This window comes from Tribolium madens, unplaced genomic scaffold (genome assembly GCF_015345945.1).
Source record: "Tribolium madens isolate multiple individuals breed KSU strain unplaced genomic scaffold, Tmad_KSU_1.1 Scaffold_71;HRSCAF=194;Tcas5.2_LG6, whole genome shotgun sequence".
Taxonomy (NCBI): domain Eukaryota; kingdom Metazoa; phylum Arthropoda; class Insecta; order Coleoptera; family Tenebrionidae; genus Tribolium; species Tribolium madens.
This window is the reverse complement of record NW_025401041.1, coordinates 6,502,312-6,514,359: the sequence shown is the minus strand read 5'-3', so window position 1 is coordinate 6,514,359 and position 12,048 is coordinate 6,502,312. Positions and strand designations below refer to the sequence as shown.

Genomic DNA, 12,048 nt, shown 5'->3' with positions numbered 1-12,048 from the left:
AACAATATTAAATTTTTACGAGTTTTGAGTTTTTGGCGAATTTAAAGTCAGAATTTGGCCATGTATGATTTTTTAAATTCGTTTAAAATTCATTTATTTTTCATTTCAGAATTTAATACAAATTAATTCTAGCGTTTTTAATACCAATGATAAAAAACCAAAATAAAGGTTTTTTTGTAAAGAAAAAAAATTTAATCTTAAGAAACAATACTAAATTTTTAAGAGTTTTGAGTTTTTTGGAGAATTTAAGGTCAGAGTTTGGCCATGTATGCTTTTTTTAAATTTGCTTAAAATTCAGTTATTTTTCATTTCAAAATATAATACAAATTAATTCTAGCGTTTTTAATACCAATGACAAAAAACCAAAATAAAGGTTTTTGTGTAAAGAAAAAAATTAAAATATTGAGAAATAATATTAAGTTTTTAAGAATTTTGAGTTTTTTGGTGAATTTAAGGTCAGAATTTGGCCATGTATGAGTTTTTTTTAAATTTGTTTAAAATTCATTTATTTTTCATTGATAATGTTTTTAAATGTTTTGTTTTTCTTTTTTGTAGGAAGCCTAACGTCTCGAAATAATACTTCCAAATTTTATCTAATTAGTTTTTTATATTTTTTCAAACCTCCCAAAGTACTATTTTGTAATTATTTTTTTTGTGCAATTAACTCTTCAAGACCACTATTCTCTCTCCTTGGCTAATATTAATACTTTTCCTCTCTTGACCTTTACTTTTAACCCCCCTTATCTGATTATTTCAACTTTGATATTTTTTTTAATGTGGTACAAAAAATGATTGGCTTTTTTGAATGGGGGAAAAAAATGGGGAGAATGGTCCAAATCCGGCCCTGGATGAGGCGCTAATTTGTTTACAAGGTAAATAAGTCCAGAAAAATATTTATTATGGTCATATAACTACTACTATTATTATTAACGATTTCACGGTCATGGTTGTCAAATTACACGCGAAATTTCTTCGCTTTTTGTGTCAAACCGGAAACTGTGATTGAAATTCGGTACCATTAAAAAATAATCAAGTCGTCCGATCTGTGTGATTTTTGACAGACAGATGCACACTTCATGTCTGTCAGATAATTTTTGAAAACTGTCAAAATTTCGTGAGTGCCTTTAGAAATGGAAGAAACGCCCGAAGAGAGAATTGCGAAGATCGAGAGATGTCAAGCCAAGTTGGCGGCGGCGAAGGCGGGCTTGCAGGCGAGACAAGGGGGGCCGCCGCCGGGGACCATACCGTATGTCTTTTCATTTTATTTTTTGAGAAAATGGCGTTTTTTCAAAAAAAATGGAACCAAATTTTTTTATTTTTTGACGACTAGGTAGCTATTAAAAAATTATAAATTCATAAATTCGAATTTTGGATTTTTTAATAAAGCTTGAAAAAATTTTGAAATTATGAAATTATCTGAGAAGGGGAAAAGGTACTAAAAATGTAGAAGTTGTGTGATTTAATTAAAAAAATTACAAATCATTAATTCGAATTTTGGATGTTTTCATAAAGCATGAAAAAATTTTGAAATTATGAAATTATCTGAGAAGGGGAAAAGGTACTGAAAATGTAGAAGTTGTGTGATTTTGGTATCTTTTATTTTATTCTTTTAGGCATGTTTTTGAAAATGAAATTTTTGAAAACTTTTGGGACTTTTTTGAGAAAAAATTAACACGTTTTTGAAATCAACAAAAAAATCACTAGATCGAACAATGTATAACACTCCATTTAGACAAAAGTTATTTCAACATAAATTATGTAATATTTTTAAAAATATTTTTTTTCCATCAAACATGTAGAAAAGGTAGTTTTTGGGGCCTTTTTTACCAAAATTGGTTTTGTTCGATATACATTTTTCACATTTAAGAGTTTATTTTTTAAACAGAAAAACACAAAATTTTGGAAAAATGAAAAGTTTTAAATTAACGTTTTTCAAAAGTGTAATATCTAAAATTTTTGACAATGTACAAAAGCAGTACACAAATTGATGAAGTAGGGTAAAATAGAATCACTATTTATTGGTACATCCGGTATACCGAATAATTATTATACACAGACTTAATCACAGACCAACAATTCCATTTTTTATTCCTACCAGGGCCATTTTTTTCCATAAAATCAACAAATTATTTAGGAAAACACTTCAGTTTTCGCGTAGTCGGTACTCAAGTGCAACAAAAAAAATGTGTTTTCTTATTGGAGACAAATGATAATTTTTTTACTCAAGTTGAGCTTACATAATCCACAAGAAATGACGTTTAAAGCGGAGTTAATAGCTTTAAAAATTTTTTTTGGTACCTACCATGTCTTTGTTCGGTACTTAACCGGATCAATCCGATTCGAACCTCGCTTAATCTTGCCCACGTTGGTACCAAATCCCAAAACCACTCACCGAAAAAAAATTCGAAAAATGACACTTGAACACAAAAACTCGGTACCAAACGAACCAGACGGTAGCGCGACAGTACCGCGAGTGAATCGCTTGAATTCACGGTCTCACCTGTCGGTACTGACCTACAGTGTGTTTTTTAAAGTCGGTCATCATCCAAACCGTCGTTCGTACGAATCACGAACTTTGGATCTTTTCTCTTCTCTTCTTCGTGTTCTTCAGATAGGAAATTTATGGTACTTTGGACTTTGGACTCATAGAACCATGATTTATTGTCTCGAGGGCACCATCGGTGAAGGACAATGAGGAAAATTGGGAAATTAGGGAAAGTGGGACGAGAGAGAAAAGGAGAGGGCGTTAAGTAGTGCTCTGAGGCACGCCTTAAATTTTGTTGGTTTTTCAACAAAAAACGGATTTTGTTCACTGGATAAAATCGATGAAGGTTGTTTCGGTCGTAAGAGCTATTGTTTTGGACTGATTCAACGAATTTTTTTTTTTTTTGAATGACGGAACTTGTGATTGCGTTTTTTTGGATTTCAATGAAACTATCAAAAAAGGGAATATAAATTTCTGAGAAAGTTTTACATAATATTTCAAGTAGAAAATATTGCAGACATTTTTATTTATTTCTTGTTGCCTATTTGGGTTTTAAGCCTGATTTTAACATACAGGGTGCGCCAGAACTTGCACCCCATTTGAAGGTAAGATACCAAAAACATGAAAAAATTGTTAAAAACGACTATCTATAAAAATTAAAGTTATGAGAGTTTAAATTTTGCACTTTGACTCTATTTATTTCTTTTGGAAAAATAATTTTCCAAGTTTTTTTGCTACAGGCTATTAGAAGAGGAAACAAAGAAGCTGTATCCTAAATTGGAACTCTGTTTAATGTTATCTGTGGCTTTTATTAGCCAAATTTTTGTACCTTTAATAAATAACTATAAAAAAAACATATAACAAGATCATCAATATCATTTTTTAAATTTTAGTACCTTTACTAAATAATTATAAAAAAATACAAGATCATCAATATTAAATAAATAGACATAAAAAAATGTCAAATGTCAAAATTTTTTGATAGATAGAATTTTTTTAAACGTTTTTTCATATTCTTGGTATCTTACTTAAAAATTTTCTCTGGGACACACCCTGTATAACCTGACCTGACTTGACCTGACTAGTCTATAATATGTTAGAGTTTCGTAGCTTTTTAACTATATTAATTCAAAAAAAAGTTAAATTTTGTATAACTTAGGAATTTTTTAGATTTAGAAGTGCAGAAATTGCAATTGAACAAAAAAATTTTTTGATGCATTATCGTATAATTTTTTTCCTTTTCTATACATAATTAACTCTTTTAATAAAAATTTTTGCATCATCTGAGGACCAGCTTTGGAACAATTTAGATGATAACTGGCGGGAAATTTAAATTTGACACAGGAAACTTGTATTTTTTAGTTTTTCTTGTATTTTTTTCTTTTATTTAGCCCAAAATGGGTGGTAACATGTTTTCTAAAATTGGTTTAGGGACTCTAGATCATAAAATTAAAGTACTCTTTGAAAAATACTTACAACGAGTCACGATAATGATAAAAAAATGCAATTGTGAAAAAACAAAATTACAACGTTGATAAAAATCACGTTTGACTTTAAAAAATAATAATTAGATGCGATATTACAACAATATTTTAAATTAAACAATGGCATTATTTATTTACATATCCTTATCTAATCTATTTATTTATTTATTAGTCAGTCTTGTGTATAACAAATGCAAAATTGATAAGTTATTTTTCAAGGGCGTGCAATGAATGCCTCGCGGTCGTAAAAATCCCGTCCGAAACCAATTTGAAAATTCCGTTCCTTGCAGGATTCTCTCCGTGGCCAGCTTTGACCCGGAACCAGGACTAGATTTTTACGAAACACCACCAAAAGCCCAACAACCAAGGAGGAGTTTTAGATTCGCGAAAAACAGGTATTTTTCGAAAGGCATTCTTTGTACGTCCATTCCACGAATATTCATAATTCTAATTATGTTATCTAAGAGAAGAAAAAAAAAATACAAAACGTGAGCTGACGTCAATTGCAATTACTTTGATGCAAATAGATTTGTGGCAAAATGAAATCCCTAAATTTTTCGATTTCGAGCCTTGTGAAGTTTTCCCCCAACCTAGATTTCATTTAAAAATGTATCAATGCCTAGGTTAATAATGATGATAATGATGGTTGGTTGCCCTTCAAGTGCGAGACATCAATCGAAGAAAATGAAAGGTTTGGATATTTTTATTGCCTTGTCATAATTGTCATAAATAATTTTTTGTTATTAAATTACCGTTACATTCAATAGACAACGTACCCGTAAAAATGCTACAAGTAATTAACATACTAATGATACAATAACAAAAAAACACTATTTTAAAAACAAAACTGTTAACTTTGTTATTTGTAATTAAAATAATTTGGGAAACAATCACAATTACCGTTGATTAAGTTGTAATTTTAACAATGTAAACTAATTAAACATTTATAAATAAGTGAATTAACACAAATCAGCGTTGGCGCCGATTTCAGTAGCGTCATCGCGTGTTTATTGTCCATACTAGCGCACTTCCAATTACAGTTTCCTGTAACAAAACTGCTATTTTCGTAATATTGCATCAGATACTCTAATGTAGACTTTATAGCACCGTACTGTAAAAGCTAAAGTCCGTACGTGATCCCAGACTTGTAAAAATTCCCTCACGTCGTTACATCACTCTCGCTTTGCCTCGTGCTATAAAAGAAAACGACGTGTCTCGTCGTGACGTTATCGACGTACTTTTCGACTCGTAGACGACCTTTATCGTCCTCTGTGTGAATTTTTCAGTTACACCCCGACGTTGTTAGTGACAACATTTATCGACAATTTGTTTATCAGTGAGTATATTGCTACTTTTACTTGTTTTTTTCCAAAAATACTTGATTTGTGAATAGCGGACTCGAGTAGGTTTTGGTAGATTCTCATTTTTTCTCTATTGGGGCTGATTTTGTTTTATTTTTTTACATAAATAGGGGGGTTTTTGAAGAGTGGAGTATTTTGAGTTTAGTTTAATTTTTTTTTAAGTCATTTTCGTCCGAGTTTTTAAAAAACTCGCAGATTTCTGCAAGAGGTCACAGTCAATGACATATCGTTTAAATTCACACATATCGCATCTTAATCAAGATAAAAATTACAATTTTAATTGATAATAATCTAGAAATATGAGTCATAAATTTCTTGAATTTTTTTAGGTAAATAAATTTTTGGCGAATCTAAATTGGGGTCAAAGTCAATGACACCGCATTTACTTGCTTTTTAATACTTCTATTTTTTTGCATAATTATCAACAATTATAAGTAGAAAATAACAATTTTTATCAATATTAAAAGGTCTCTTTTGTTTTTTAATATTGCCTTTATCTAAGTTTATTATTATCTTTTATCGCTTTATTTTTCCCGAGCATTTGTTTTTCCCAATCAGAGGGACGAGCCTCCTAAGATCCAAGTCCAAAGTGTAGAGATAAAAACCGGAATAACATTGATTGTGGTTTATTTTAGTCTTTAGAGTCAAAGCTAATAGAGTGATTTAAAAATAATTTAAAGAAATTAAGGTGATTTTTTGACATTCTGTACATTTTTTCAGTATGTGTCTCTGTTTCCTGCTTTTACACTGGTACTATAAATACTTGCATTTTTTTCTTACAAAAAATGTGAAAGTGTATTTATAAATAAATTAATACTTTACGTTATACAGGCTAAAAAACGCCCCAAACCGTAACTTTTTTCCATGAAGTATTGTCATATCTTTAAAAATAATGGTGTTATGACTTGGGGCGTTTTTTATAATCCAGCCTGTATAAAAAATTTTGTCTCCATTAAACAATATTTTTTAAATAATTTCAAATTGAATTTCGGTGCAAAAAATTACAAAAACTTATTTTGCTTTGAATTGAAATTTCATCAAAGTTTTTTAATTATTATTTTTATATCAATTGGGTCGTTTTGAAATAAAGAAAAATTAAATACATACAGGGTGCGCCAGAACTCGCGCCCCAAAGAAAAATGCCATGTAGGCTAAGATACCAGAAATATGGAAAAAATTTAAAAAAATTCTATCTATAAAAATTTTGAGAGTTAAAGTTTTGAGAATTTAAATTTTGCACTATGACTTTATTTATTTTTGTTGGAAAAGTAATTTTCCAAGTTTTTTTGCTACAGGCTCCTAGAATAGGAAACAAGGAATCTGTATTCTAAATTGTAACTCTGTTTAATGTTATTTGTGGCTTTTATTGGCAAAATTTTTGTACTTTTACTAAATAATTGTAAAAAAAACATATACAATATCATCATTGTCATTAAATAGACATAAAAAAATGTCAAAATTTTTTGACAAATAGAATTTTTTTCATGTTCCTGGTATCTTATCTTACTTGAAATTTTCCTTTGGGGCGCGAGTTCTGACGCACCCTGTATAGAAGATCATCAGTATCATTAAATAGACATAAAAAATGTCAAAATTCAAAAAATTAATGTCAAAATTTTTTGACAGAATTTTTTTAACATGTTCCTGGTATCTTATTTTACTTGCACACGCTGTATAGTTTATTAAAAAATATGATTTGTAGTAGGTATTTATTTTCATTATGTACAGAGTTATTATTATTGTTATTAGAATAAAACTGGAAAGGATTTTGTTTTAAATTCAAAAGCAAAAGAAATTTTTTGTTAATAATTGCACTTTATTGTATAACTGGTTGCATAATTACAATTTTTAAACGCAATTAATTTTGTTATAAATCCGGTTTTATCAGATGAGCTATTGCATAAAATCGATGCTATTACATGTCCTTTAATCACACAAACAGCAATTAAAGAAAATTACATCCGTCACGTGTAGTTTGATAAAAATATACCACAGCATCTCATCATCATCATCATTGAAAATTTTCCTTGACATTGAAGTCTCCTTGACATTGTCAAAATGCCTTCTTTAACATTCTGTCTCGATTTCAAGTTGTCTCCTTTATCTCGCTCTTTACATAATAAAATGCTTGTTTTTATAGAAGCGATAAAGTTTTCAAAATGGCCACCCATTTCAACTACCCCGATCCCGCCCTCCAGGACGAACTCCGTAAAATCGCAAATGCGATCGTGGCCCCCGGAAAGGGGATCCTCGCCGCTGATGAATCTGTGGGTACGATGGGAAAGCGTTTAGCCGACATTGGCTTGGAAAATACTGAAGAAAATCGAAGGAAATACCGCCAATTGCTTTTCACAACCGATAAAACAATCGGTGATTACATTTCCGGTGTAATCCTCTTCCATGAGACTCTCTACCAAAAAGCCGACGATGGTACCCCATTCCCCGAACTACTGAAACAAAGAGGGATTATTCCCGGGATTAAAGTGGACACAGGAGTAGTCCCATTGTTCGGCTCCCAGGACGAGTGCACAACTCAAGGATTAGACGATTTGGGCAAACGTTGTGCCCAATACAAGAAAGATGGCTGCCATTTTGCAAAATGGCGGTGCGTCCTCAAGATCAAGGACCACACTCCTAGCTATCAAGCGTGTCTTGAAAACGCCAATGTCCTTGCGAGATATGCCTCGATTTGTCAGGAGAACCGCATTGTCCCCATTGTGGAGCCCGAGATCCTCCCCGACGGCACCCACGACCTCGAACGCTGCCAAAAAGTCACCGAGACGGTCCTGGCGTTCGTCTACAAGGCCCTCAACGACCACAACGTCTTCCTCGAGGGGACCCTCCTCAAACCGAACATGGTCACAGGGGGGCAGAGTCACCCTGTTAAGTTTTCACCCGAGCAAATCGGGAAGGCTACCGTGACGGCGCTTTCGCGTACTGTGCCCCCAGCCGTCCCCGGAATCGTCTTCTTGTCAGGGGGGCAGACCGAGGAGGAGGCTACTGTTAATCTCGACGCGATTAATAAGTGAGTAAGGGGTGAGTTTGAGGGTTGTAATGTCGGGGGTAGATTCCAGGGGAAGAAACCGTGGGTTTTGAGCTTCAGTTATGGGAGGGCGCTCCAAGCGTCCGTTTTGAGGGCTTGGGGAGGAAAAGATGCCAACGTACCAGCTGGCCAAAACGAGTTGATGAAGAGGGCAAAGGCGAATAGTGAGGCGTCTTTGGGGAAATATGTAGCGGGGAGTGTGCAAGGACAAGCCGCCGATCAAGGGTTGTTTGTTAAGAATCATGCCTATTAAGGGGTCTCGTTTTATTACATACATTTATATAGAAATAAAAATGGAGTTGTTATTAGATATTGTTGTCGATTTATAATGTCATTTTTTATTTATATCGTGGTTGTAGATTTTAAAGAACTGAAATCATCGCCATCTTCTGATTTTAGCATCATGTAGAGGTTTATTATTTTATGGAAATGTACCACATCGGTGGATATTTTATGTAATATTGTGTACAGTAAAAATTTATAGTAATGCTGAGTTTGACTAGGAAAAACCCGCCCTGTTATACAATCACTCTGTATATTAGAGAAAATATGTAGTGTGGGTTGCATAACTAAGGCTTTTCATTAAGAGAATACTAGTGTAATAAAAGGCGTAAGTTTAGAATTTAGCTCAAATAATAAAGAATGAAAAAGTTAAATAACGCTAGAGCTTCACATATTAATTTAAAAGTACACAACAGTCGAGTAAAATTGTGAGGTTAGAACCACACTTAGACGAATTTTGAATACTAAAGTAGTTTCATATGCCACCCTATGCATTTAAAAACACAGATTACCTATTTTTTACCTACCTTTCAAGCTCATTTATCGCTACTTGCAAATTTTTGTGTGAACACTGTGTATACTAGTTGTGCATCAAAGTAGTCGCTGAAAGGGATCATTTTAAGGTGGCAACCATGCGAAAATTCAAACAATCCTAAACTCAATCTTCCCTAAAAATTATTTTTTCAAATAAGTGTGTACCCCATGTAGCAAAAAAATAGTTAAAATTAACAACGTAATCAACATAGGATAACAAAGATTTTTGTCATTATTGAAGTGATTAAATTTATTTTGAATGACATTAATGACACTTTTTGTGTAAATCGGACTTTAAATTAAAGATTCATTTAGACTTCTACAACCTACTTGATGCACATTAATATGGAAAAGAGTATACCGAGTGTCCCATGCAGGCTTGGATATAGGAAATTAATATGTAAAATTAGTTTTTATTTTTTTCCGGCTGCAGAAGTAACCAAAATCAAAATCTGATTAATGGAGCTTGTAGTGCTTGAAGAGGGCTATCTTAGTGATATTTTTGTCGATTCTGCGGTTAACTCCATTTGGGCGAAAACGACCCTCAAAAAATCAAAATTTGAATTTGCCGGGTTAGCGTTACTAAGAAACTATCAAGTCAAAGGAGAATTTTTTGTCAGAATTTGACTTGATAGTTCGTTTCTTAGTAACGCTAACCCGGCAAATTCTAATTTCGATTTTTCGAGGGCCGTTTTTGCCCAAATGGAGTTAATTGAAAAATCGATAAAAACATCGATAAGATAGCCCTTTTCGAACACTACAAGCTCCATTAATCAGATTTTAATTTCTGTTACTCCTGCAGCCGAAAAAAATAAAATTTAATTTCCTATGTTAATTTCCTATATCCAAACCTGCCTGGGACAGCCGGTATATGAAACGAGTCTGTCTTATGGGTTGCATACCCTTATGGCTTGCATACGTTAAATTATTTGTGTTTTCCTTGAAAATCGTTATAAACACAACATTTCTTTTTAAAGAAACAAATACTTCTATCAAAGTTTGCACAAATTATGCATTTTCAATTTATTTGGGCTTTCTTTGTAAATGACTTCTAGGGATTTTGTTTCGCCTGTGTTGGCACCTCTTTCACCAAAGCTAGTTCCAATACCCATTTAACGGTCTTTTCAAATTTCAATCAAATCCGTGTTTACTTTGTGTTTTTAGTCGTTTAAAATGTGTGTGTGAGTGTGATCCCGTCATGGAAGCGTCCCAGGAGTCAATCAGTTCCCGTCGGGATAAACTCAACAGTCAAATAATCGGCGATCAAAAACTCACCCTTATCAACCGAGAATGTCTCCTCGACGCCCTTCAAGCCCTTTACGACGAGTGCACCATCGATACTTTGCAGAAATACGACAAACAAATAGGCCAGTTTGTGAACAAGTACAAAAATACCATCCAGGAAGTGAAAAAATTGAGGGTGAATGTGACAGATTTCGAGATAAAGGATGTGATAGGAAGGGGGCACTTCGGGGAGGTGCATGTCGTGAAGGAGAAACAAACTGGGGATATTTATGCCATGAAAACGATAAGAAAGTGTGACAGTTTAGAAAAAACCAATTTTGATACCGAGAGAGATATAATGGCTTTTTCGTCCTCACCCTGGATTACAAGTCTCCAGTATGCGTTCCAGGACAGCGTTTATTTGTTCTACGTGATGGAGTACCACCCTGGGGGCGATTTATTTAGTCTTTTGTACCGCCAAGGGGGCACATTGCCCGAAAGCGCCGCCACTTTTTACCTAGCTGAAATTGTCTTAGCCTTGGAAGACTTGCATTCAATGGGGTTTGTCCACCGAGACATCAAACCCGATAATATCCTCCTCGACCGTTGCGGCCACTTGAAATTAGTCGATTTTGGTTCAGCTGCAAAATTAAATCCCCATGGATTTGTCGAGAAGGGGCTCCCGGCTGGCACCCCTGACTACGTCGCCCCCGAAGTCCTCCAATCCCTTGAACGCAACTCAAAATCAAACTACGGTGTTTTGTGCGATTTTTGGTCTTTGGGGGTCCTCGCCTACGAATTAGTAGTCGGGAAGCCCCCTTTTTCGGGGCAGAATACCTCAGTCACCTACTCGCGGATTATCAACCACTCAAATAGTTTAAAATTCCCCAATGATGTACTCCTAACACAGGCCTACACCTCCCTTATTCGGAATCTAGTCACCGATGCGAAAGCCCGCTTGACTTGCCCCCAAATCAAAAACCACCCCCTTTTCAAACACGTGCATTTTGACACATTGCGCGACCAAGTGCCCCCCTATGTGCCCAAAATCACCTCCATGGAGGATACGAGTAATTTCGCCGACGTGGGGGCGAAGAAGTCCACTCCCAGTGTGGAGAATTTCAAGAAGAAGACGCAGTTTTCCGGGAGGAATTTACCCTTCATTGGGTTTACTTTCACCCCAGGGGTGAGTCCCTGCGGGAGGGATTTTGATCGGAACTCCAGAGCCAAAGATGAGATTATTAGGAACATGAGGGATGAGTTGGAGGTGGTCAAGAGGGATTTGATGAAAAAGGAGGATTTTGAGGAGGTCAAGTTGGTGTTGGAGAAGAAAATTTTGGAGAAAAATCAGAAATTGGAAAATATTGAAAGTGTGAGGCAGAAGTTGGAGAGGGATTTGGCCGCGAGCATGGCCGAAAGTACGGTAAGATTTTTTTATTTTTTTTATTGCATTTATTACTCGAGTTTCACATGAAAACGAATCCTTTTTTTAGTTTTCTGATATTTTCTATAAAGCTTTTAATTCATTTTTGTGTACATTTTGTTGTCCAAAACAATTTTAAATAATTTGTGTATTTGTTTTTTACTTTTTTAATTTTTTTTTAATATTTTAAATCTTGTTAACATCATAAATAA

The 12,048-nt window shown here is 34.0% G+C and overlaps 3 protein-coding genes across 4 annotated transcripts in view; 2 read left to right on the top strand and 1 right to left on the bottom strand.

Annotated features, from left to right (window-relative positions):
• LOC123009385 (calcium release-activated calcium channel protein 1-like) overlaps positions 1 to 2,507 on the bottom strand; it is a 6,074-nt gene extending 3,567 nt beyond the window's left edge. The window contains exon 1 of the mRNA XM_044405658.1: positions 2,303 to 2,507. Coding sequence (XP_044261593.1) covers positions 2,303 to 2,305 — 3 coding nt within the window. The 5' untranslated portion in view covers positions 2,306 to 2,507. The remainder of the gene's footprint in view (positions 1 to 2,302) is intronic.
• Positions 1,100 to 8,860, top strand: LOC123009382 (fructose-bisphosphate aldolase-like). 2 transcript variants are annotated; one of them, XM_044405654.1, is made up of 3 exons: positions 1,100 to 1,246; positions 7,471 to 8,355; positions 8,398 to 8,860. In XM_044405654.1, exons 1-3 carry the CDS (start codon positions 1,131 to 1,133, stop codon positions 8,624 to 8,626), a joined length of 1,230 nt encoding a protein of 409 aa, XP_044261589.1. In that variant the 5' UTR covers positions 1,100 to 1,130; the 3' UTR covers positions 8,627 to 8,860. The 2 variants fall into 2 exon arrangements, with proteins under 2 accessions (XP_044261589.1, XP_044261590.1); XM_044405655.1 differs by lacking the exon at positions 1,100 to 1,246 and adding an exon at positions 5,151 to 5,305.
• A 1,368-nt stretch (positions 8,861 to 10,228) lies between these two features.
• LOC123009378 (citron Rho-interacting kinase) overlaps positions 10,229 to 12,048 on the top strand; it is a 10,061-nt gene continuing 8,241 nt past the window's right edge. Inside the window, exon 1 of the mRNA XM_044405642.1 lies at positions 10,229 to 11,836. Within this exon, the coding sequence (XP_044261577.1) occupies positions 10,388 to 11,836 (1,449 nt within the window). The 5' untranslated portion in view covers positions 10,229 to 10,387. The remainder of the gene's footprint in view (positions 11,837 to 12,048) is intronic.

What these genes read in the sequence shown, in the direction of transcription:
- LOC123009382 (XM_044405654.1), top strand. Translation starts at nt 1,131, where the DNA reads ATGGAAGAAACGCCCGAAGAGAGAATTGCGAAGATCGAGAGATGTCAA. An exon ending in CCGCCGCCGGGGACCATACC is followed by an intron (nt 1,247 to 7,470) that starts GTATGTCTTTTC and finishes TTGTTTTTATAG; the next exon opens with AAGCGATAAAGTTTTCAAAA. An exon ending in AATCTCGACGCGATTAATAA is followed by an intron (nt 8,356 to 8,397) that starts GTGAGTAAGGGG and finishes TGTCGGGGGTAG; the next exon opens with ATTCCAGGGGAAGAAACCGT.